The sequence below is a fragment of the Benincasa hispida genome, chromosome 8 (genome assembly GCF_027475165.1).
Source record: "Benincasa hispida cultivar pf3 chromosome 8, pf3_genome.v1.1, whole genome shotgun sequence".
NCBI classification, from domain to species: domain Eukaryota; kingdom Viridiplantae; phylum Streptophyta; class Magnoliopsida; order Cucurbitales; family Cucurbitaceae; genus Benincasa; species Benincasa hispida.
Window position 1 is genome coordinate 20,134,777 of NC_143485.1, and position 25,559 is coordinate 20,160,335.

At 31.4% G+C, this 25,559-nt stretch overlaps 1 protein-coding gene and 1 long non-coding RNA gene across 2 annotated transcripts; one reads left to right on the forward strand and one right to left on the reverse strand.

Moving 5' to 3' along the window:
* The first annotated feature begins 7,964 nt into the window (after positions 1-7,964).
* On the forward strand, positions 7,965-10,568 carry OEP16-1 (outer plastid envelope protein 16-1). The gene is made up of 7 exons (XM_039037890.2): positions 7,965-8,224; positions 8,311-8,362; positions 8,439-8,470; positions 9,309-9,342; positions 9,556-9,623; positions 10,107-10,303; positions 10,393-10,568. Exons 1-6 carry the CDS (start codon positions 8,111-8,113, stop codon positions 10,245-10,247), a joined length of 441 nt encoding a protein of 146 aa, XP_038893818.1. The 5' UTR covers positions 7,965-8,110; the 3' UTR covers positions 10,248-10,303; positions 10,393-10,568.
* Positions 10,569-21,694: 11,126 nt separating this feature from the next.
* On the reverse strand, positions 21,695-23,053 carry LOC120082714 (uncharacterized). Its single transcript, XR_005483248.2, has 3 exons — positions 22,942-23,053; positions 22,148-22,180; positions 21,695-22,030 (listed from the first exon to the last, which is right to left on the reverse strand). It is a non-coding gene; the product is annotated as an uncharacterized LOC120082714 (long non-coding RNA).
* Between the last annotated feature and the right edge of the window lie 2,506 nt (positions 23,054-25,559).

Genomic DNA, 25,559 nt, shown 5'->3' on the forward strand with positions numbered 1-25,559 from the left:
TCAAAGTTCATGGATTTATGTATGCCGGCGAGGAATTCAAACAAGAGTAGATGAGATCGTGGATACCTACAAGATCGTGAACATAGCGCAAAGATTGAGAGAATAAGCCGCCGAAGGTGGGTTTTTTGAGAGGGGAGGAGAAACAAAAAAATTTAGGGCCTTCGAGAGGGGAAGAAGTTGTGGAAGTGGGTTTTTCGCCTGAAATTTGTTGAAGATACTGAAGATTAGGGAGGCCATCCACGAAAAAAAAAAAAAGGGAAGAGAAAGACGGAGAAATTTAGGGTTTTGAGTTTTTTTTTATTCTTACTTTTTAATAGTCAAGAAAGGGAGGGAAAAAATGAGAGAGGAAGGAAACAAAAAAAAAAGGGGGTTTAATATAATTTATATACTTGATATTTAAAACGTGTCAAATACAAACGTATCAAATGTCAAGTTTAGGCTAGCATGACAAAATCTGAAAAAGTTCGTGAATCTCCATTTTTTTTCATTCTTTCTTGACTTTTTCTCTAAAAATACATGTTACTTGCCATTTTTCATAAAAATGTCAAGTACTAAAATTTGTAAATGTCAAGAAATGTGTTTTTTCATATAGTGGTAGGCTTTGACAACACCTCTAACTACAAACTCCAATGAAAATCACCTTCGATGATCAACTTTGATGACCACCTTTGAGCAAGCAACTCCGAAAACCACCTCCGATGACAACTCCGACGACCAATTTCGGACTCTAGAAACCACCTCTGGTAACCCAACTCTAATGACCAATTTTGGGTTTCAACAAAATACTTCAATGGCCAACTTCGACAATCTTCATAGGCTTTGACAACCATCTTCGACTACAAACTCTGATGAAAATCACCTTCGTTGATCAACTTTGATGACCACCTTCGAGTGAACAACTACGACAACTAACTCCAATACCACCTTCATGCGACTAACTTTGAGCTCTGACTATAAACTCTGGCGAAAATCATCTTGGATAATCAACTTCGACAACCATCTTCGCGCAACCAACTCCAATAACCAACTTCGGGTTCCGAAAACCACCTTCGATGACAAACTTCGACAACCAACTCCAATATCACCTTCACGCAACTAACATCAAGCTTCGACAACCACCTCCGACTACAAACTCCAATAAAAGTCATCTTTGATGATTAACTTTGACAACTATTTTCGACTATTATAAGACCGACTGTTAAAGTATGTTGTAAGGTTGTTGGTTATATAAATAATATTATTTTATCTACATTAAGTATAATACTTATATGTAGAAATTTGTAAAATATATTTTTATTCAATTGAATTCATATATTAAATGAGTGCTAGTAATATTTGAAAAAGTATGTATTTAGTTGAAAAGTATGTAATATAGAACAAAAAAAAAACCATAAAATGGATATTTCTTTCCTAGAACATTTTATGGCAAGAAAAAATGAAAATTTGAGATTTGTTTTCTGATGATTCTCCAAATTTGGAAGGACTGAAAGTGGAATTGTTAAAGAAATGTGATAGCATTTCATTGCTGGCTAAAATGATGAGGGATGTTCAATTAAAAAAAATTAATTACAGAGTATAAAACAGAGCAACAATAGGAAAAAAAGATGTTGATGATTGTGAAATTCATGGAGAAAAATTAGGAATCAAATGTTTTGATTTCTTTGTTGTTTCCCATTTCATTTAACTATATTTTTACAGAAAATATAGTAGGTTAATTTTTGTGCATTACCCAAAAAGAAAGAAAGAAAAACTTCAAAAAAAAAATTACAATCCATATTTTTTATTCAACACAAAGACGAGTGGAATTATTGAATAAAAAATTTTCAAAACAAAAAAAAACTATCATAAAACGGATTATTTATAGTTCAAAAAACTGTACCATATACACCAGAAATATGAACTCAACTCTACACCCAAAACACAAACATGTGAACTCAAACCAAATAACTCTGCATCCCAAATACACAAACATATGAACTCTCCAAATATATGAACTCCACAGACATATGAACTCCATATATCATATCTGTCCCAAATAGTCTTTTAGATATTTGTGCAAAGATAGTTTAAACTTGAATACATACTTTTGTATGTACTTTATAGTCATAATATTAAATTTATGTCGACATGTCGATATTTTCATGTTTCTATAGGTTTGATATCGACACAAGGGGTGAATCGATAATTCCATTGTAATACAGAAAAATTTATGAAACATAAAAATAAGCAACAAAATGTTATTAACGTAAATATAATATAAATAATAGATATGTTAACTTATTTAAAAATTGTAAGATATTTGTTTACTAATTTAAATTTTATTTTTTGATTTTTTGATTTTTATAATTTTTCAAGCAATAACCATTAAAATCGATATTTTATCGATAATTTCATCAAATTTTACGTAAAATTAAGACTAAACCTTGTTTATAGCTATTCTTTAATGGTTGAGTAAAGATGAGAAGTTTTAAATTACAAGTTGGATATCGACGTCCATAAAAGACTGTCATGTGTATCCTCGAAGAGCTAGAAAACACTTTCTTTACTATTTTCCTTTATTTATTTATTTTTTTAATCTCAGCTTTCTTAATACGGTAAAGTGTAACACAATGAATCAAACAAGAAATGCATCTCATTGTCACTTTTTGATCTCTAAGTTTTTATATAGTTTATAGGTTTCAAATGTTATATAGGTTCAATCCCTAATTTTGAATTTGATTTTAATTTAATTTCTACAGTTTGAGTTTTTTTTAACAATATTAAATTTTAAAATTAAAATTGTAATATTTTAAAACTTTAAGATTATTGGACTAAAAGTATGAAAATTAAACCTAAAACTTAAGACACAAAAAGTAATTTTTCCAAAAAAATATATTGTCAATTTTTTAAAAAAAAATTATTATCAACATAAATATAATTCAATGATTAAAATCGTATGATCAACTATTCTCATCTCTCACCCTACTTTTTGAACTATAATAGACCAAACAAAATGTTGGCAACATGGGTAAGAACACGGATATTTAATAAATTTTGGACACATAAAAACCAAAATGGAAGTTATACATTAAAATTGCTAAAACCATACGAAAACAAATTTAAAAATTAGGGCTTTTCCTCTTATTCTTTCTCTGTATATACATCTCTACTATATTAAAGGGGACAAAATGGGGAGAATCTTTTAACTCCTTATTTTAACCTTACTTTCTTTTAGAACTCCCATTTTACCATTTTCTCTTAATTTTATTTCTCTTCATGTAAAGTTTGCTCTTCATTTAACTTTTTTTTCTAGATAATCTCATACCCTTTTATGTTAAAACCTTTCAAGTATAAACGAAGTTTTAACACAGCGACAACTTTTTATGAATAAGAAGTTTCATAAAATTATTTTATTTTACTGTGACTTTTTCGCTAAAAGTTATTGAATCCCAAAAAAAAAATATTTAAGATTTCTGAAAGGTTAGTAGCTTTTAACTTAGATTCATAATTTTATTGCAATTTTAGTTTTTCCATATTCATTCTAAGGTATTTTGATAATCGAAGATGTCTACAATCGTATGAGAACTGTGGTCAAATTTTACTGAAGTAAATGGTGGGGAATGAAATTTGCTTTAGAAAGAAAAATTTTGATTCTTTTTTTAAATTGGGAGAATTTGTTGTAATTGAGGATTTTCGTGGATTTATATATATATATATATATTTGCAAACGTAAATGGTAAACAAAGCACTCCAAATCATGTTCTAAATATTAGGTTAGGCTGGAGTTTTAATTTAATTAATTTTACGAAAGAAAATGACGGAGAATGAAGTTTGTTTTAAAGGTGAATTTGGATTTGTGTGGAGTTTTTTTTTTTTTTTTTTTTTTTTTTTTTTTTTTTTTTTTTTTTTTAAATGGTGAACAAATCACTTCAAAATTGTGTTATAAAGATTAAGTTAGGTTGAGGTTTTGATTTGATTGATTTTTATTTATAGAAAATGTAGACTTTTAATAATATTGTTTGATTTTTAGATTAAATGTTAATATTTTTGTTTAAATCTTTGATATATCTTTTAAGGGGTCGTTTGGACCGCAGATATTGTTCATAGGTATAGATATTAAATATATGGAATTTGAACCTCTGGGTTTTAAATGCCGGAGATAATTAAAGTTTGTGTTTGGATGTGCAGGATAATTAATATCTGAAAACCAAATATTTGTATTCAATCCAATAATTTGTATATAGAAACAAAAAGGAAATAATTACTTAATTAAATGCAAGAGGTCAATTAAACTTAACATTAATTAATTTATTGTTATGTCAATTAATTATTTAATTAATACAATAAAAAATAAATAAATACTTTTTAATTTAACATAATTAAACTAATTACTAAAAATAATTAAATTAATTAAAATATCGATAATAAAAAACAATAATTTATATTAAATAGTTGAAATAGCATAAAATATTAATGATAAATATATTAGTTAAAATTTATTAATATATTTATATTCAATAATTAACTAAAATTAATAATAATGAGTAGTAGAATTATTTGAAATAAACAGAGATATTAAATGTTAATCTGAAATCCTAAGTTAGACAAGTTTTTTCTTTCATACCTTGATTTTTCTTTTCTATTCATTCATCATAATAATTTTTAGATTTTTATTTCTATTTTGTATCTTCATTGTAGATGTATGTACTCCTCATTGATGTTTATGTAATCCTCAAAGTTGTTGCTCTGTTTATGCAAGAGGTACCATCGGTTTTTCTTTCCATTTATATACATAAAAGATATGTAAACTTCCTCAAAATAATAATAACCAATGATCCTACATTTTTTCTACTTTTTCATCGTTCATTTTCTTTTGTAATTTTCGGTATATTATTGAGCAATAATCTCAATAAAAAAAAATATAAATGCTTAATTATTGGTTGAATTCAAATTAGAGACTTTACTTTCAATAATGAGTTCAAGTTAAAGGTTTTATCTCTATTCATATGTTTATTGTTATTTTTTTTAATTACAATTTTGAATAAGTTTATTTTGAAGTGATATTGATATTGAAAATAGAAGAGAAAGTTGGTTGAGAGAAGGGAGAAAATCATGGGATGGAGAAAAAATAGAGAGAAAATAAGGGAATGAGAGATACTTTGAGAGATTTGAGAAAATTAAAAAATGGTGAAAAATAGATGGAGAATTTGATAAAAGTAAAGAGTTTAAAAATTCATTTAATTGTATTCCTAATTTTATAAGTACAATCAATCATTTATCCCTCTTCCTTCTCCCATCTTCATAATCTCAAAATTTTAAGGTATTTATTTATGGCTATAGATATAAAAACATTTGAAAAGATAAGGGAAGAAAAGATACATGGAGAAGTTGAGAAAATTGGGGATACTTGGTAAGAAAAGAATTTAGTCTTAATTTTAAATTCAATCTTATTTTTAAAAGCATATTAACTATCATTTTTTGCATTTTTCAAAACTATTAGGTACGTAAATGAACTTTTTAAATTCTCTTTAAATTTTCAAAACAAATTAACTTTATAATTTTATTAATTTTTAAGTGCATTGTGTTTCTTGAAAATTATAACTGATAATAAAAAATTGTTATTATCCTATAAAGTCATAATCAATAAAAAATAAACAATTTTTTTTAAAAATAAGATAAAAAAGAAGATTTATTTTAAAAATAATAAAATTATAGTTTTTTTAGACGGTAAATATTTACATTAATGTCAAAATTATAATTTTGTAAATAGAAAAAATAGTTTGAAGTTTTACTTTATAAAAAAGGTTACAAAACTAAAATAAAACTATATAATATTTATTTGTTTCATGCTAAGGCTTATTATTATTTTTTTACATAATTAGAATTAAATTTTAAGATTTATTTCTTGATTATTAGGTCTAAAATTAGTCTTAGTAATTTTTCAAAAATCTTAATAATAATTCTCACGGTTAAATTACTATATATTTTTTTCCCCCAAAAACTAATATATTAATGTCCTTTTATTATAAAATTTGAAACATATTTAAATTGTTTCATTTGAAATTATTATTACTATTTAACTATTAAAAAAACGTTAAAAAAAACCTTAAAATATTTTTCCTTTCCACAACTAGCACACTTTTTGAAAAATCGTTCACATAGTTTTTTTCGACAGAGACCCACATCTAAGATTTTTTCGTCACACTTTTTAGAAACTTCTTAAGATTATTTTTGATAATATCCTAAAAAGAACTCATATGATATGAATTTCAAAACCAAATTTTAGACATAGAAAATGAAATGAAACTCAAATTATAAATATAAGAATGACTAAATTATATAAAAAAAAAAATACACACACTTTGTGTCAAAAATACCCATAAACTTTCAAAAGTTTAAAAAATATCCTTAATTTTAAAAAAGAGTTGAAAAATACTTTTATTGTTAGTCTCGGATGAAAACCATTAAAGTTTTGTTTAAAAAATACCCCTGAACTTTCAAAAGTTTCAAGTTTCGAAAATACTTTTAACTTAAAAAAAGTTCAAAAATACCTTCACTATCAGTACATAAACATAAATCATTAATACATCATTGCAAAAATAAATTTAAAAATAAAGAAAAGTTTAAAAATGCTCGTTCTCATAATATGATGATCAATTTGTTTGAAGTTATCTTATGTTAAAACATAACCAATTTTACAACAAATTATATACATATCTTATTTTTTTTCTTCATATAAATACCGTCATTTTTTCTTAATTATTCAATTCTTAGTTTACACCAATTTTCTTAGCAACCAAAATAAAAATAAAATGCCAAAAAAACCCGATCAAATTCTAAAATCAAAATCTCCCTTAGAACATACTAAAATGATAAATAGTCAAATAAAGAATGTTATTGGCTATTAACATATAGTTAAACAGGGTATTGAAGAAGGGATGAGAGAAAAAAAATGGAAAATAGAAAAACGATAATGACGGTGTATTCATATGACAGTTAAGGTATTTTTTAATTTTTTTTTAAAGTTTAAAGACATTTTTGAAACTTTTGAAAGTTCAGGAGTATTTCTGATTTAAAAAGAAAATAACAATTTTCATACAAAACTAACCGTAATGTATTTTTGAAAATTTTGAAAGTTCAAGGATATATTTTTGACACAATACACAGTTAGAAGTATTTTGTATAATTTAACCTATAACAACTAAAAACAAACTAAGGTTTCATTTGGTAACCATTTTGTTTTTTGTTTTTATTTTTTAAAATTAAGCCTATGGCACTACTCCCACCTCCAAATTTCTTCCCGTGTTATCTATTCTTCACAAATTGTTAAAAAAATCAAGCCAAATTTTGAAAATTAAAAAAAAAAAAGTAGCTTTCAAAAAGTTGTTTTGATTTTTGAAATTTGGTTCAGAATTCAACCACTATACTTAAGAAAGATGCAAATCGTTATAAGAAATGTGAATGAAATATGTTTAATTTTAAAGTACGTTTGGTAACTATTTTGTTTTTTAAAATCAAGCTTATTTCGTCCACAATTCTTAAAGTGATAATTTGCAACTTTCAAATACAATGGTTGAATTCTTTACCAAATTTAAAAAACAAAAACAACTTTTTAAAAATCATTTTTTTTAGTTCTCAAAATTTGGCTTGATTTTCTTGTTGAAAAATAGATAATAAATAAGAAAATTTAAAGGTGGTAGTAGTATTCAGAGACTTAATTTAAAAAAAAAAAGATAAAATAGTTATCAAACAAAACCTAAATGATTACTAAAGACCTTAAACATGGCAACATTTCCATTAATATTTTAACATAAACCAAAGTCTAACATCTACATAAAATTAAATCAGAAGCAACAAAACGAAGGGCAGAGCAAAGGAGCGATCTGAAGGGCTGAAAATTGAAAGTGGATGGGTGGCAACATCCAACGGCCAATACTGGCCTCGGCCAACACAAACAAAAAAAGTTTGGACCCATCTTCTTCTTCAAATCAAAGGTGCAAAAGCAAGTAAAAATCCAAATTCATTTTACATTTCAACTACGCTCCAAAAAAACTCGAAACAATTTGTAGCGGCAAAAATAAGGACCAACCCATCCTCCGCCATCCTCCACACACAACTGTAGAACAACACGATGCCTCGCACAGGCTTCATCGGCTCCTTATCGACGCCCAAGGTCGATGTCGTCATCGACATGGGTAACCCCTTTCTCAATCTCACCGTCGATGGCTTCTTGAAGATCGGATCCGTATGTATTTCTGATTTTTTTTCTTGCTGTTTTTCCTTTCTTACGGCTAAATTCGAAATGGGTTCTCTTCTTTTGCTTCTTTTTAGGTCGCTGCTACTCGAGCGGCTGCTGAGGATGCATATCATGTCGTTAGAAAAGGTTTTCTTCCTCGCGAATTTGATTTCAGTTTCTCCATTTCTTCACTGATTTTATGGCGTTGATTTTGATTCTGCAGGAACGATTTCTACTCACAATTTTGAAAACACGGTTAGTATCTTTTGCTTCAGACTCAAGTTGTGGAGTCTGCTAGTTTGTGGCCTTTGATTGCTGAAATTTTCGTTTTGAGAATGTTTAGTCAGGAAAGAGATTTTTAATAAGTAGAGTATATATTTACCTCCATTTTTCTCTCTGTTGTGGTTGTTTAGAAATCTCAATACTAGTGTAATGCCCGAGTTCTTTCATCCGAATGAGAAAGATTCCAATGATATGTGGTTAAAAAGACTTAAAAAAGGATATGTGGTTAAAAAGACTTAAAAGAAGTGATAGCTACTACCGGTGTACCATCCATTTTGGTTGCTCGGTCATAAAAACTCCAAAGCTAAGCATGTTTAGTTGGGAGTAATTCTATATTTGTTGGCTCTTGAAATTTTTTTGAGGAAGCATGTGAGTAAGGATAAAATATATTGGAAGGATCTGTATTGAGGATAGTTTTTACGTAGTTCAAGACAAGCAAGGGCTATGTAGCAGGGATACTGGGCCATGAGGTGCCGAATCTGGGTTCTGCATCTTGGTTCGGGGTGTTACAACCAGTTGTACTTTTAGCATTTGGGTCTAGTACTGTTAAAGTAGGTTTCATGTTTGAACTAATATTTATAACTCTCATTGCACTTGGAAAGCTTACAAAATGATCATGCTGTTCTGTAAAAAAATAATGTTGAATCACCACCAGGGCCTTAAAAACTTGAGTGACTTAGTAGGTTCTTGAACTTAAAATTGCCTGCCTTTTGGTCTTTTAATCTATAAGAAAAATATTGAGCCTTGAAATTGTTGTTACTCTCTCACTCTACTCTCTTGTTCAGCTAATTAACTTGAACTTATGTTGCAGTTGAAGAAAATGTGTAAAGAAGGTGCATATTGGGGTAAGTATGGATCCCATTACTCCTCAATGAAGTACTTAGCTTAATGGATGAATTTCAGCATCTGTAAACCTCTTGCCAATTTGATAAGATTTCACTTTTGGTTCATTGTTCTTGGAAACTAAGCTCATAACTTCAAAAACGATTTTGAAAGTCGATTTGAAAGTATAGAGAAAGGCGCATAATTGACAAATTATTGTTTCTGTTTGAATGCAGGAACTGTAGCTGGAGTTTATGTAGGTATGGAGTATGGAGTAGAAAGGGTTCGTGGTACAAGAGATTGGGTATGTTTACTATTAATTCAAAGTCATCCTTTAATTCAAGTTTGAGTTATTCTGTTAGATTATTGCTTCCAGCTCCCTTTGTTTGTTTGGGAATATTTTCAATGTTCTGTTCGATTTTCGTCTCGGTTTGGTCCCATTGTAGAATGTCTTGGTCCTAGATTGGAAAAGAACTCTTGTCTGTTCCTATTTGATTTCAAACAACCCAGAAACAGAATCTTTCAAGATATATTATCAATGTTCCTTGCATTTATCCTCTTTTTAAAGTTAGTATATCATTACACAACCATGTAACAGAGAATCCATGTTTCTAGTTTTATAACTCAGACCTTAGTTGTCTGTACTATTTCGAATAAAAGTCATCTCTTATGTATTTAGTATGTCTGAATTACTTCGAGAATCTACTGTTTCCGATTGAGCATTCATTTGTCAATCTTTGGAGATACATTTGAATGTGGATCAAAATGTTTGCGCATGTGTTTCCAGAAAAATGCAATGATTGGAGGTGCTTTGACGGGAGCTCTAGTATCAGCAGCGAGCAACAACAATCGGGACAAAATTGTTATCGACGCAATTACAGGAGGGGCCGTTGCAACCGCTGCAGAGTTCATAAACTATCTTACTTGACACCGAGGTTTTCTGACCATTTTCGTCTCCCGTCCCTTGTAAACCTTGAGCAAAAGGTATGGTGAATCCTGTCCTGTTTATAAGAAATAACATCAAAATGTTAATGTAACAATATGTTGATACTTTTTTTATTTTCTTTTTGCAGAATAACCAGCTTCGTATTATTAATGAAGGAAAAGAGTTAGAAAGTAATAGAAACATCTTCTTTCTTCATTAATGAGAGCCACATGTTTTGTTGAGGCTGTAATCGTACCTATAGTTTCATTGTTATAAGGAACAAAACTATTGGTTAAGCTTTTAAGAAAGCGATATTTCTTCTTATCTGTCTTTTAAGTTTAACATAACAAATTTAAGTTGGTTCAACTTTTAAGTCAGACTTGTGAATCTATATGATACCAATCACAATCATGACAAAAACATATGCCTATTATGGAGCCAATCACATATGATACAATTCAATGATTACGAAATGCGTCGATATATTTAGGGTCCAAACATTGATATAAGGTTTAATGATATCTATGATATTCCTTATAAATTGTTAAGGAAAAACAAATTTTCACGTATCTTCAAGATTGTATGATATTGTCTATTTTTTATATAGATTTTCATGGTTTTGTTTTTTGTTTCCTCAAATGGTATACCACGAGAGACGTGGGACTAGAAAGACAACAGAAAAGAGAGAGAAGACCATTGAATATTTTCCTCTGTATTTCACTGTGTATTAAGAATGATGATACATTGTTTATATAGTTGTTGGCGGTGTATTCTGGAGAAAGAAAATGGAAAATATAATAATTATAATACAAGTGTAAACATTCATTGGTTGACAAGAATATTTCTTCTAATCAATTAGGCTTTTAGAAGAGGAGTGATTTGACAATGGTGTTGCTGTGTGGATTGCTTACTGGGTTGCTGACCATAAGAAGAGACTAGAAAAGAGAGTGTGTAAGTGGTTTTGTAAGGCAATCGGCTAGCTGGCTGGATGATGGAACATACCGAACTTCCAAGGACCATCGAAGAACATGATCTCTTACCAAATGAGCATCAATCTCTATGTGTTTAGTTCTGACATGAAAAAGAGGATTGGTGACAATTATACTGGCGCTTAAGTTATCACACCAGATGATAGGTTTGACAGAGGATAGCATTCCAAGTTTCGATATCAGTTGGTTGAGCCAGATAACTTCAGAGGCAGTATGTGCTAAAGCCCGGTATTCAGACTCAGTGCTTGATTGAGCCACAACCGTTTACTTCTTGGAGGACCAAGAAACGAGATTATTTCCAATAAATACACAATATGCTGCCATAGATTTGCGGTTGTCGATGTTAGATACCAAATCAGAATCAGAATATGCAGAGATAGATAGATCGGAGCTGGGTTGGAACAACAGTCCGAAGTTTTTGGTTGCACTGACATATCGAAGGACGCGTTTGACGGCTTGCCAGTGAGTATTTGTGGGTCTTTGAAGAAATTGGCTCAAGTGATTTACAATATACGCAATGTCGGGCCTCGTTGTTGTGAGATATTGTAGTGCACCTACTGTGCTTCTATAAATGAAGGGATCATTAAAAGGAGTACCATCATCAATGGATAAATTTTTGCCAAGCACACTAGGTGAAGGGGAAGGTTTTAGATTTGTAAGTTATAACCTTTGTAGGAGATCATCAACATATTTTGCTTGATTGATGATAAGACCGAAATCAAGGTAGTGCACTTGAAGTCCAAGGAAGTAGGTGAGCTGTCCCAAATCCTTTAGAGCAAAAGTTTTGTCGAGGGACCGAACAAGTTTACTGATTGTCAGAGGATTATTTCCATTGATGATTACATCGTCAACATACACCAGGAGAAAAATAACAGACGATTGTTTGTTATAAATGAATAAGGATGGATCAGACCTGGAGTTGATGAAGCCCCACCGAAGTAATTCTTTTGTTAAGTCTGCATTCCAGGCCCTTGGGGCCTGTTTTAATCCATAGAGTGCTTTGTCAAGCTTGCAGACGTAGTGTGGACAGAACTGGTTTATGTAACTAGAGGGCTTTGTCATGTATACGCTTTCTTCTAAAGTGCCATTCAAGAAGACATTGTCAAAGTCGAGCTGTCTAAGGCTCTACCTGTGAGAATCAACAATGCTAAGAATAACTCGAACAGTTGATGACTTTACAACCAGACTGAAGGTTTCAAAGAAGTCGATGCTTGGGCTTTAGTGAAATTCTTTTGCTACAAGCCTCGCTTTGTAACGTTGTACTAAGCCATTTGAATTTCGCTTGATTCTAAACACCCATTTGTGTCCCACAATATTCATCTCAGGGGTAAGAGGAACTAGATGCCAGGTGTGGTTCCGCAATAAGGCAACATATTCGGCGTCCATGGATTTTTTTCCAAGGAGGAGAAACAATGGCGTCTTGTATCCGTGTAGGTCCTGTCAGAGACCAGTTGACTGGAGAGGTAGTAATAAGGATTTTTGATTTAAACACACCAGCCTTTCCTCAGGTTATCATGGGATGGGTGGGTAAGTTCATGGGTCGAGGTGTTGGAGGATTTGGTCTGTCAGGTTGAGATAACAAGTCGAGGTGAGGTTGGGAGGTGGGGTAGATGGTCGAGTGGGAGAGACCTGAGGCATGGAAGGGAAGGAGTTGTCATTAGAATTTATGGGGCTGAGGGAATTTATTGAATCGGGGGTGGGTTGGAAAGAAGTAGGTAAGTGATGAGAGTAAGGTAAACGATCAGGTGATGCAGAGGTAAGTAAACGATGTGTTTGAGGTAAGAGATTGGGTGCGGATGAGATAGGTAAACGATCGGATTGGGGTGATATAGGTACACGATAGGGGTGAGGTAAGCGATCGGGTGTAGGTAAACGATGAGATTGAGGTAAACGATCAGGTAATGGTGAATTTGGTAAGCGATCGGTTTGAGGTAAACGATCGGGTGGGGATGAGATAAGTAAGCGATGAGAGTGGGGAAACAATTGGTTGCAGATGAGCGATGGGATTGAGGTAAACGATTGGATGTAGGTAAACGATAGGCATTAGGTAAGCGATCGGGTAAGGATGAATGTGGTAAACGATGGGATTGAGGTAAACGATTAGGTGGGGTAGAGCTAGGTGGGCGATGAGACCGAGGTAAGTGATCGGATATAGGTAAACGATGGGATTGAGGTAAGCGATCGGGTGAGGATAAATTTGGTAAACGATGGGGTTCAGGTAAACGATCAGTTGGGGTTAAGCTAGGTAAGCGATGGGGCTGAAGTAAACGATCAGATATAATGTGGTTCTGTGGGCAATGAGTTGGATTGTTTGATGTGGTCCAAGGTGGAAATATCGGTAGGGTGAGGTCGGGTGAGGTCGTGTGAAATCCGAATTTCCATTATTCCTACTTAAGCAGGTGGCTAAGGAAATTAACTAAGTGAGAGTTAAATCTTATGTTGAAGTGAAGGAAATTTCTAAGTGTTGAATAGATTTTCCTTGAGTAGTTTTGAGTTAAGCTTTAATTCATGAAAAATTGGCTAAGTGTTGGACTAGGCATTGCTATGAGTTAACCATAAGATCTTAGAGAGATTACTTGAGCAAAGGGAGAAGAAAAAGTGTGAATTTGGAAGCTTGACTTTTGGGGAAAAACTTGGAAAATTGGCTAAGTATAAACCTATATGATGGATGCGTTGGATGTGATGGATGTGTTGGAAGGGTAGTATGCGTCCATACGGCTGAAGGAAGAAAGTTGAAAGTGATGCGTTGGAAGGATGGGATGGCACGAGGGTCGGCGGTGCAAAGGGCATGCGGACGCAAGGGTGTGCGAGGATACGGGGCCAGGCATGCGCCGGAGGGTGCCATGCGGCCATCCCATGCGTCAATGCCAAGCGCCCATGGTAAGCACCCATGCATTGATTCCAAGCGCCTATGCGTCGATGCGATCGAGCATCCCATGCGTCGATGCCTTGCGGCCGAGTGTCCTATGCATCGATGCCAAGCGCCCATGCCAAGCGAGCTAGGCGTCGAGGACGAGCGACCATCCTATGCGTCGATGCTGTGCGACCGTGCTAGGCATTGGAAGTTGACGATGGCATGCACGATTGATACGTTGGACGCGGAAACTCTACTAAGGCATAGGCCATGCGATGGGCTAGGTTGGACACATAGTGGTTGGCTCTTGCGATGGATGAGTAAGTTGGGTTGTGATGGTGCTGTGTTGAAAACAAAGGGGAACCAAGGATTGCTATGCATTAATTGCATACTATGCATTGATGATTACACTATGCGTTGATTATAGACTATGCGTTGATGGCATACTATGCATTGAACATCCAAGGGTTTGTGGACGCATATGAAGGATGAGCTCATATGAAGGACGTCATCTGGACATGTAGCTTGTTAGGAGGAATTCTTAAACCTTAAGCAAATTAGGTGGATGCATAAGAAGACATGTAAAGGATGAGGGCTATGCGTTGGTGAAAGGAGAAGAAGACACTTTGGCTTGCGCTAATGTAAGAATGCGTTGATGGTGTGAAGAAAAGACACTTGGACATGCAGCCAAGCAGGAGGTATCGGCCGTGGAGCAATCTTGGATGCTTATAAATAGGGCCAAGGACTTCAGATGAGAACTCAAATTCTCTTCAAAGGACATAAAGAAGAGTGTGTGAGGACTAATTGGGAGAAGATGCGTTGATGGAAGAACGCATGCGTTGGTAGCAAGACCATGCGTTGGTCAAGAAGTTCCAAGAGGGGAGATGCTATCGGGCAAAAAAGACAGGAAGTAGCATCAATTTGGAACGAGAAGTTCTCCCAGAATACTCGTGCGTTTGGAGTGATTTTAAAACCATCTGAAAGATAGGAGAGTCTAGTTTTCAGGGTAGGGATGTCGGAGAAGAAGATCCAAGGTATCGAGCTGGAAATTGAGAAAAAGTCAGAAGGGTCAGGCTGTCGGGTAAACTTGGGCCAGTCTTGAATATTTTGAGATTTCGGCCAAACCACGAGGAGTTATGAGCTAAGATTTTATGGTAAGCTTCCCGAGATATTTTAGAACATGTTTACAGAAGGAAGTATCTTAAAATAAGTTTTGGAACTATAAGTAATCTAAGCTGATATTTGAATCTGTAATTTAGGGTTCAAAAGAGAAACCAAGGAAACTTAAGGAACTTTGGAAAGGAAAGTTCCTAACCAACCAAGGTGAGTGGTTAGTGTGTGTTGTATTTTTTATCTAATTTCTATATATATGGGATAATGTTAAATTGGCATGATCAGGGATATATGTTTATTTGATTACTATGCTTGTTATGATATTGCTTGTATGTTTGTTTTGGAGACTGAAATTGCACCCGAGATATATAGTTAGCATGCTTGAAAAGGGTACTTGGCGGTAAAATATAGTCGGCGGGATATGATAGTCGGTGACGACCGGTGGGAAATATAGTCAAGTTACCAGTGGAAAAATAGTCGATGTGCACATTGGCGGGATAATAAGGTACAGGGAAAGTTTCCACAGGAAATTGTTGTTGTCTTAGTATACGTGTTAAAGTACTGAGGTTGTTTTTATTATGTGATAACCAGCGGTCAAGCTAGGGATTGTCCAGCAGTTTGGCTAGAAAATAATATTGAACTTGTGGTAATGTTCTTGTTGACTATGCATTGCTTTCCAAAAGTATATTTCTGTTACCAAAGTTATTTGTTTATCTAAAGGCACCACTCATTGGGCTTTATAGCTCATGTTTTTCCATGTTTTATGTTTTACCCCCCCAGGTAGCGAAAGGTGAGGAGTTCCAGGGTGCTGCTATAGTCAAGGTCTGCCACAAACCACAGTTACACTTTCGGAGGGTTTTACAGTTATTGTTGTATACTTTGTAATTAAGTCTTGGAGTTGTATGAACATCACATTGTTGTAATAAAATGGGTCTACTAATCAGTTGTTGAATTTGTTCATTGGTATCAGAGTTATTTCTGCAAGAGTTATTAGACAGTAAGTGTCAACTAAAGGGTTGATAAATGTTGCAGTCATGCCCTTTCTCAGGCTCAGAGGGTAGTATGGGACGGGGTGTGACAGGTCGGGTGTGGGTATTTGTTGGTGTTTGAGACTGTCTTGAGATAGTTGGGTGAAGGGAAACTCATCCTCATTAAAGGAGACATGCCGAGAGATGATAACCCAACCAGCTTTAGTCCGAAATTTGAATTCTTTATGTAACGGACTAGGACCCAGATATACACATTTTTCTGAGTGGAAGTTGAATTTGTTGGGCTAGAAGGGGCGTAGATATGGAAAACATGTGCAACCGAAACTTTTAGCTTTGAAAAATTCAGTTTCTTGTTGAAAAGAAGAGAGACAGGGGATTTACCTTTTAGTACTGTCGTGGGCAATCCATTTATGAGCATCGTGGCTGTGAGGAAGGCATCCCCATAAGCTCAATGAAAATCTGGCTTGGGCTAATAATGTAAGGTCGGTTTCTACTACATGTCGGTGTTTCCGTTCAGCTCGGCCATTTTAAGCAGAGGTGTAGGGGCACGATAATCTGGTCATAATACCCTTTGAACTGCAAAGATGATGGATCTTAACATATTCACCTCTGTTATCAGTTTGAAGCATTTTTATCGTTTTGTTAAACTGATTCTGAACATAGACAAGGAAATGCTGAAAGGCTTCAATGACACCACTCTTTTGTTTTAATGGATAGATCCAAGTATATCTGCTAAAATCATCAATGAATAGAATGTAATATCGGTGACCTTCAGAGGATACAACCGGGGCTGGTCCCCATAAATAAGAGTGGATCAAATTAAAGGGCTCTGTTGCATGGCTTTCAAACATAAGAAAAGGTAAATTATGAGCTTTGCCCATTGGACAGGAGTCACAAAACAGAAATTCTTCATTACTTTTGATAGGCAGATTACATTCTCTAATAACAGAGTTCAAAATTTTGAGTGAGGGATGTCCTAAACGTCTATGCCAGAGAGCTTTAGATACTGCTACATTGACACTTGCTGTTTTTCCAGACAATATCAATACAGAGGTGTTGTTATTTATGTCCACAAGCTGTCGGTGTTCAGGGAAATTGTACTTCAACTTCAATCGTCTTTACAGCTACTCAATTGAGGTGATATAGCCCATCCTTAAGATTTCCTTTCAAAAGAGTTCGACCCGTACCCTTGTCCTTAACAAAGCAATGAGCATCATGAAACTCAAAGTAGATGTTGTTATCTTGAGCTAATTTTGACACACTTACTAAATTTTTGTAATGTCAGGTACACACAATACATTTTCAAGCAGTATGGTGTTGTTTTCGTTAGATAGAAAGGTGTTATCAATGTATGTGATTTGTAATTTGTTGCCATTTCCAACAATAACATTTTCATTTCTTGATTATTCACCTGGATTAGTTAGATTGGCATAATTGGCAGTGACGTGATTTGTGGCTCCACTATCCATGTACCAATTTGGATCCACAACAGTTTCAGGTCTAGTAAAAGGGTTCGAGTTCTGAGTTGCTAAAAAGGTAGTGGGATTAGATCTAGTAATACCTCAATTGTTTAGGATTTGTCCTCTTTTGTTTTGCTCGAAATTCCCAACAAATTCTTTGTTGAATCGACTGTAGCAGACGAGTGTTGAGTGTCCATATTTACCACAGACTTGACATGTAGGTTTGTTTCCACATCCACGGCTTCATCCTCGATCGGAGTTGACATTGCCATTTCCTCCTCCTCGCTACTGATTAAGTTGAGGTCGAAAGTTTTGCTGGTAATGGTTGTTCATTTGTCTAGTATCGTTGGGACTGTGACTCTGAGCCACGTTCACAGTAGGTACAATATTTCCTAAGTTTCTTTGTGAGTTTTGATGTTCTAGGTATTTCTCAAAGATGAGAAGCTCAAATTGCATATCAAACCATGAAATTCCTGGTTTACCCTGTATGGCCGCAATCACTGGGTTGTAGACTTCTTACAAGCTGAAAAGGATCTGAGAAATTAGTGAACATCTATGTACAAATCTACCGACCTATTCTAAGTTATTTGCGTTAGTTTTCATAATACGCAAGTAATCCTCCATTTTTGAGTTACCTTTCTTCGTTGTCTGAAAAAATGTGACGAAGGAAATCTTCCTTTGCTCTTGACTGGACATCAAAGAGATCTTGAATGGCTTCCCATAAATCTTTTTCATTGTTAAAACCCATCAGCTACAGGGCTACTTCAGGGGTCATCGAATTGTACAACCATCTGAGGAGCAGAAGATCTGTCGTGATTCTTCAACTGTTGTGGTGACGAACTTTGAGGGACAAAGTTTTTCACTTGTGAGATGGCCTTCCAACTTGTAGCTTTTTAGGATTGGTAGAGCTAAGGTTTTCCATAGTAGGTAGTTGCTCTGGTCAAGTTTGATTGCTATGATTTAATTTAGTAGCTGGTTCAACGGCGGATGGTGGTGGATGAGGAAGGAGAAGGCGTTGGCCATTTGTGGCTCTAATACCAAGAAAGACAACAGAAAAGAGAGAGAAGACCGTTGGAATATTTTCTTTTGTATTTCAGTGTATTAAGAATGATGATATATTGTTTATATAGTCGTTGGCTATGTATTTTGGAGAAAGAAAATGGAAAAAAATATAATAATTATAATACAGGTGTAAACATATCATTGGTTAACAAGAATATTCCTTCTAACCAATTAGGCTTCTTAAAGAGGAGTGATTTGGTAATGGTGTTGCTGTAGGTCTTCTTTGTATATATGGATTGCTTATTGGGCTGCTAACTTGGTTTTCTCTATCAAGACTTTGATCCTATTCTTAACATAAATACTCATAAAACTATAAAAATATGTCATTGATTAGTTACTAATATAAACAATAATATTAATAATAAAATCCTTATTGAGAATGTGAAAATAACTTAATTGTTTTTTGTTCAAATGATTTTTACAGATTATTTGATTTATAAAAATATTTTGGTGTATCCATTTAATATATCCATAGAATTGGAACCTCGATATTAACATTAAGTTTTATACAAAAAAAAATTTTGATCGATGTACACATTAACCATTGAATAATTTTATCAAAACTCACAAATTTTAACAAAAAAAAAAAAAAAATGAGCTACAATGTCTATTTTTCTAAAATCCTATCAATTTTGTACCATACATATAATTTATAATATATTAAATGCATATGAGAATTATTTTTTAATGATCTTTCAAACAAAACTCATGAGAAGCTCAAAATTATTAACAGTTCCACAAGTTTAAAATCAAGATCTTTATGGAGAGGCCTTGCCAAAACATGCAACTAAGTTTGAATTTTTAAGGCTAACTTAGACTTAATAGGTTAAGTAAATATAGACTTGATTTGGAAAGATTTCTATATGCCTTAATAAGTTATGCTAACTTAGACTTGAGTTTTAGTATGAACTTGGAAAGCATAGATTTCTACAACCTAATATTGAGTTGCATACATAACTTTGTGGCAAGAATCTAAGTTTATAGCATGTGCTTGATTTGTAAAAATATAGTTGTGTATATCTTGAGATAGATTTCAAAATTTTGAAAAAAAAAGTAATATTTAAACTAAAAGGTAAGTCAGATGAAATAGCAAAACTTATAAATTAAAATAACAAAAAAGGAAAAAAAGAAAAAGACTAAGATGTTGTGGAAAGGTCAATAGAAAATCAAGGCGAGCTTCTATCGTTATAACAGTTATTTGCTTAACAAGACTTGCAAACACACTACAGTGATCATCTCAACAAGATACAATGATTAATTTCTAAAAACAACATATCTCTAATGTAACTATTTAAATCTGTCAAAACTTCTGAATACTTGCCCTCAATCAACTAAAGATCAAAAAGAAAAAAAGAAGAGAGAGAAAACTCTTCAAATTGGAATGGAATACTCCAAATGAAGGAAAAAGTTGTTATTCATAGGCTAGCAACTTAGGACCCATTTGATAACGTTCACGTTACTTGTTTCCTGTTTCCCGTTCCCTGTTTTTTGGTTTTTGTTTCCTCTTTTTTGAGAATAAGAAACATGAATATGTTTGATAACTATTCATTTTTCTCGTTTCTTGCATTTTTTCTTTACATTTTTTTTCCATATTTTATAGTTTAAATATAATCTAATTATATAAAATAAAAAATACATAGCCATTAAAATATAAAAAATAGTTATCAAATATTTAAATTATTAAATACACATAAGTCCCGATGTAAAATTAATAACAATAATAAATTTTTTTCTATCATTCATATGTTGCTAAAATTTGATTTACAATATTATTACTCACTCAAGTCATTTCTTTTAAATTTTAAATATAAACTCAAATCTAACTCAATTACATTATTATGAAAATATAGTGGTTGTAAAAATATTAAAATAAACCTAAAAGAATATCTTAATAAACAAAATTTAGATATTGTAAAATTATAACTGGTTTCATATGTAATAAAAATTAAAAAAAATTAAAAATATATAAAAATTCATATTGCAAACAAAAAATATTTATATATACGCGTTGAAAAAAGAAATTATTTTAAACAACAAAACTGCTGAAAATATTTACAAATAATAGCAAAATATCACAGTTATTTGTAAATATTTTCGTTCATTTTCTAGTCTATCGCGGTCTATCGCAGATAGATAGTGAAATTTTGCTATATTTGTAAATATTTTGGTTCATTTTCTTATATATGAAACCAACCCTATTGAAAATTTGAAATTTGAAAATAAAAATAATATATAAATCTAAACAATTGAAATTCAAAATTGAATTTGCTATATTTGTAAATATTTTGGTTCAATTTCATATATTTGAAAAAAGCTCTATTGAAAATTTGAAATTTGAAAATCAAAATAATATATAAATCAAAATATTTAAAAATTCAAAATTCAAAATTCAAAATTAAATTAACATATAGATATAAAAAAATAATAAAGAAAAATCAATACAAAAGAAAGAAATAATTATAAAAGAAATACAAAAAAATATATAGAGAAAAATGAAATAAAAAAGAAAGAAAGAACAATAAAATAAAAAAGCCTCACATAAGATTTGATCCAAAACCATGAAGTTAACCAAATCTACATTTTAATAAAATTAAGGAACAACTTTAAATAAAATAAAAATGAAATAGGAGAAACTATTTCTCAATTTTGATCCTATTTTTAGGAATGTTTCTCAAATTTTAAAAACAAGAAACATGAATGGTTATCAAACAACTTAGTTTCTCAAAGAATGAGAAACAGAAATAGGAAACAAGAAACATTAATGTTATCAAACAGACCCTTAAAAATTCTATAAAAAAATCAAATAAAAACAATGAAAATATTTGTCAAACATAACTTAAATGAGTTGCTATTGAACCAAAATCAGACATAACTCATCAAAGAGAAGAAACTAAAAATCTAACATACGCATTTAACATATTGAAATTAAATTTGTAAAATAAACATCATCCATTTTGATGTTACAGACAACAATCTATGAATGTATTGCAATCTTTCACAATATTATAAAATATCCAAACAAATTTTCATTACATACAATACTCCAAACAAACACACTTGTAGCAACTTTGATTATATAAACAACCCACCCATAGCCCACAACAAAGCAATTACATAGTTCTTCACACGCTAAATTCAAACAAAGTGCAACAAATAAGAAGCCAAAAACACAATATTTTTGCAGATTGTTACATAATTTTATTCCATTTCACAAAAGCTTTGTTGTTTACAGGTTTCATCCATCTTTCGAATGGTTAATCAGCAGCAGTCGCATGCATCGCACGAGCAACTACTGTCGCAGCAGCTGCAGCCATTGTTCCTATTTATGAATTCAAACAAAAAAGAATTTCTAATACTACCGCCGAACTAATAGTAAAATTTTCTTTAAACAGAAATAAATTAGAAGTAACTCATTAAAATTATTTAATTTACTTACATGTTGACTAGGGAGGTGGCCTCTTTAATGGTCCTACAAATATTACAAAAACAATTAATATTCACCTGCTAGTTGTGGGAGTGAAGAATAAAGAACAATCAGATTCACCCTCTCAATTTATTCAAGATATTTCATGATTTCTCATTAGTTTACTCCTTAAATTTGTATGATAAAAGATTGTGCATTAAAAAACTAAAAATTAATGGATTGTTTATTTTTGAAAATTTTAATTGTTTTCTTATTCCTTCTACAAAATATTATTCAGATTCAATTATCAAATTCCAAAAATTTAAGGCTTTATTTCATAACCATGTATTATATTTTTTGCTTTGTAAAATTGTACTTCTTTCATACAATTTCTTTTTACATCATCTTCAACTTTCTTAAAGCTAAATTCCAAACACAAACATAGGTTTTTAAAAATATTTTTTTTAAAAAAATGGAATGGTTACCAAATGAGGCCTTAATTTTTTAAAATTATGATTTTACAAACGCTACTTTCACCTTTAAATTTTTATTTTTGTTATCTACATCTTTCTGTACTAATATTTCCAATATTAATTTTAGTTATAACTATTAAAAAATAGTCTTTTTTTTAAAACTTATTTCTATTTCCAGAATTTGACTAAACATTCCGGTGTTTATTTAAGAAAATTGAAAAGATACATATAAAAATTTCAAAAACAGAAAATTAAAAACGAAATTATTATCATACAAAACAATAAATTCCAAAACTTGATATGAATTATTTTGAAAGTGCTTAGAAAGTAGATAACAAAATAAAAAAAATTTACCAACAATTGCAGCTATCTCCACATGAGCAATTGTCACCACACTTGCAACCTCCAGAAGCCATCGTTTTTTGTTTCAGAGTTTCTGAATAAAAAATTTCCAAAGGCTGTTTGTGAAATTTTCTGCTTTGAGGGTCTCTCTACATATAGTCCTATCGAGGACCAAATTGGTGAATCTCCACCATACACGTGGGCGGTTCCTACCTACTCTTCGTTATCTCTTATGAAACTCCTTGTTTAATTAAACAATCAGATAATAATTCCCTACCTCTCAAAAGTCATAGGCATGGCATCTTCTCAATTATTTAATTGTGATGATTTCATTAACTTGACAAAATATTAAAAAAATAGTTGTTCGTGATTAATGTTAATCTCATCATTAAAGAAAATCTATGATTTTAGTTTTAAATTATCTACGTAATAAATATTTTAAATTTTAATGTATGATATACTAATCTAGTTAAATTTTCATTTACGAGAAATTTATGTGATTGTAATAACTTTTACCTAATTTGTTTCTAATAGGTCATGATTTTGTAAAGTTTTTCATGTTTTTACTTATTCATGCCATAGTAGTTGAGGGTTTTTTTTCTAATGACAATTATGATTCCCTTTTTAAATCTAATTTATCTATTATAGATTTAGAAATGAATCCATGCCTCCCTCATTTGTCATATGTTAAAAAGAAAAAAATTAAGACTCTACTTAGTAAATATTTGGTTTCTAACTTTTAGTTTCTGAAAATTTTCTCGTAATTTCTTTCCATAGTCTTCATATTTCCTAGATAAATATCAAAGTTGTTAGCCAATTTTTCAAAATTAAAAACAAAGGTTGGAAACTATTTTTTTAATTTGATTTTTATTTTGAAAATACTTTTCAAATATAGACAACGAATATAGAAATCAATAGATTTATAAGCTAAATTTTCAACCAACAAATAAAAAACCAAATAATTTTCAAGTGGAATATAAATTTTTATAAAATCTGTATGTATAAATTGGAGTAGTGTGCAACCTTCAAGTTTGTTTTTTTTTTTTTTTTTTAAATTTTTTTTTCCTACGTTGAATGGAGTTAAATTATACTATTTGTCTCGATATGACTTGGTTTTTGTAATTTTTTTTTTTTTAAGTTTTAGTTTTGTCGCCCATTTTATTTTATTTTATTTTTCACAATGCCTATTTTAGTTTATTTAATCGCAATTTTCCCCACTACTAATTATTAAATATATTGGATTTATATGATAATCTTTAAGACGGTGAACATATAGTTTAATTTCATTTATGAAATCTTTTATGTGGCCCACACCAGTTACTATGTAGACTTTTTGTGAAACAATAAATTATCAAGAATACAATCTTTCAAAATCGTTAATATTTGTAATAGATAGTAGAATAAGAGAAAAAATCTAAAAATATACAACATCTTTAAAATATTTGTAAATATGGATGAATTGACTAGTTAATCTTTGATTTTTTCTTTTTTAATTTTTAATTTCGCCCTCCCTCGTCTTATCTTATTGCACACCTTTTTACTCAATTCATAAGTGACTTAACACCAACAAGCTAATTATTAAGTTTGATTATTATAACAAATAATAAATATAAATAACAAATGAAAGTCTATCAGTGATAATCACTAATATTTTCTATCATTGATAGCTTAATCTTTGATTATGTTTTCATAGTTAATAGTCACTTATAGAAATCTATCATTGATAGCCAACTTAGTGAATTTAATTAATAAAGTTGAATCTCGAACTAAAATGTAAGTGGAATGCCTAGAAGTTATCACCGAGAGCATGTTTATTAGTGATAGAAGCTATCATCGAAAAGAAAAGAGACTTATAAATGTTTGAGAAGGATAAGAAAGGGGCAAAAAAGTGTTCAATGGCTATGATTGATAGAAGCTACTACGGATAGCATGTTACTAGTGATAGAAGCTAATACTAATAGCATGTTATCAATGATAGAAGCTACCCGATAGTACGTTATCGGTGATAGAAGATACTTGATAGCACGTTATCAGTGATAGAAGCTACCACTGATAACACATTATCGGTGATAGAGAGCTATCATTGATAACATGATATTAGTGAGATCATTGATAGTATCTTATTAATGATGTTATCGGTGATAACTTATCAGTGAAAGAAGTTATCACCGATAACCACAATATGAGTGATGTTAGTGATATTGGTGATAGAATTTAGGTGATATCTATATATCGAGTTTCTTTCAAAGATGATAACCAATTATAGAAGTCTATCATCGATAGTCTTAAGTGTTAATATTTCAAGGTTGATTCTAATTGATGAAAGTCTATCAGTGATAGCGACCGATAGCTGCTATCAGAGATAGCCATGATAAAAAATTATTAGTGATAGCTACTGTGGTAATTAAAGTTGTTGGTCTTCTTTCAAAGTTGATCACTATTTATAAATCTATCATTGATAACCACTGATAGCCTTAAGTATTGATCTTTTAAGGTTGATTCAATTGATGAAAGTGAATCAATGATAGCTACTAATAATTGATAACAAATTAAAAGCTAATATTTCAAGATCGTATTAATTTTTCTCAAATTGAAAGCTATCTCTAATAGTAACTATCATTGATATTGAT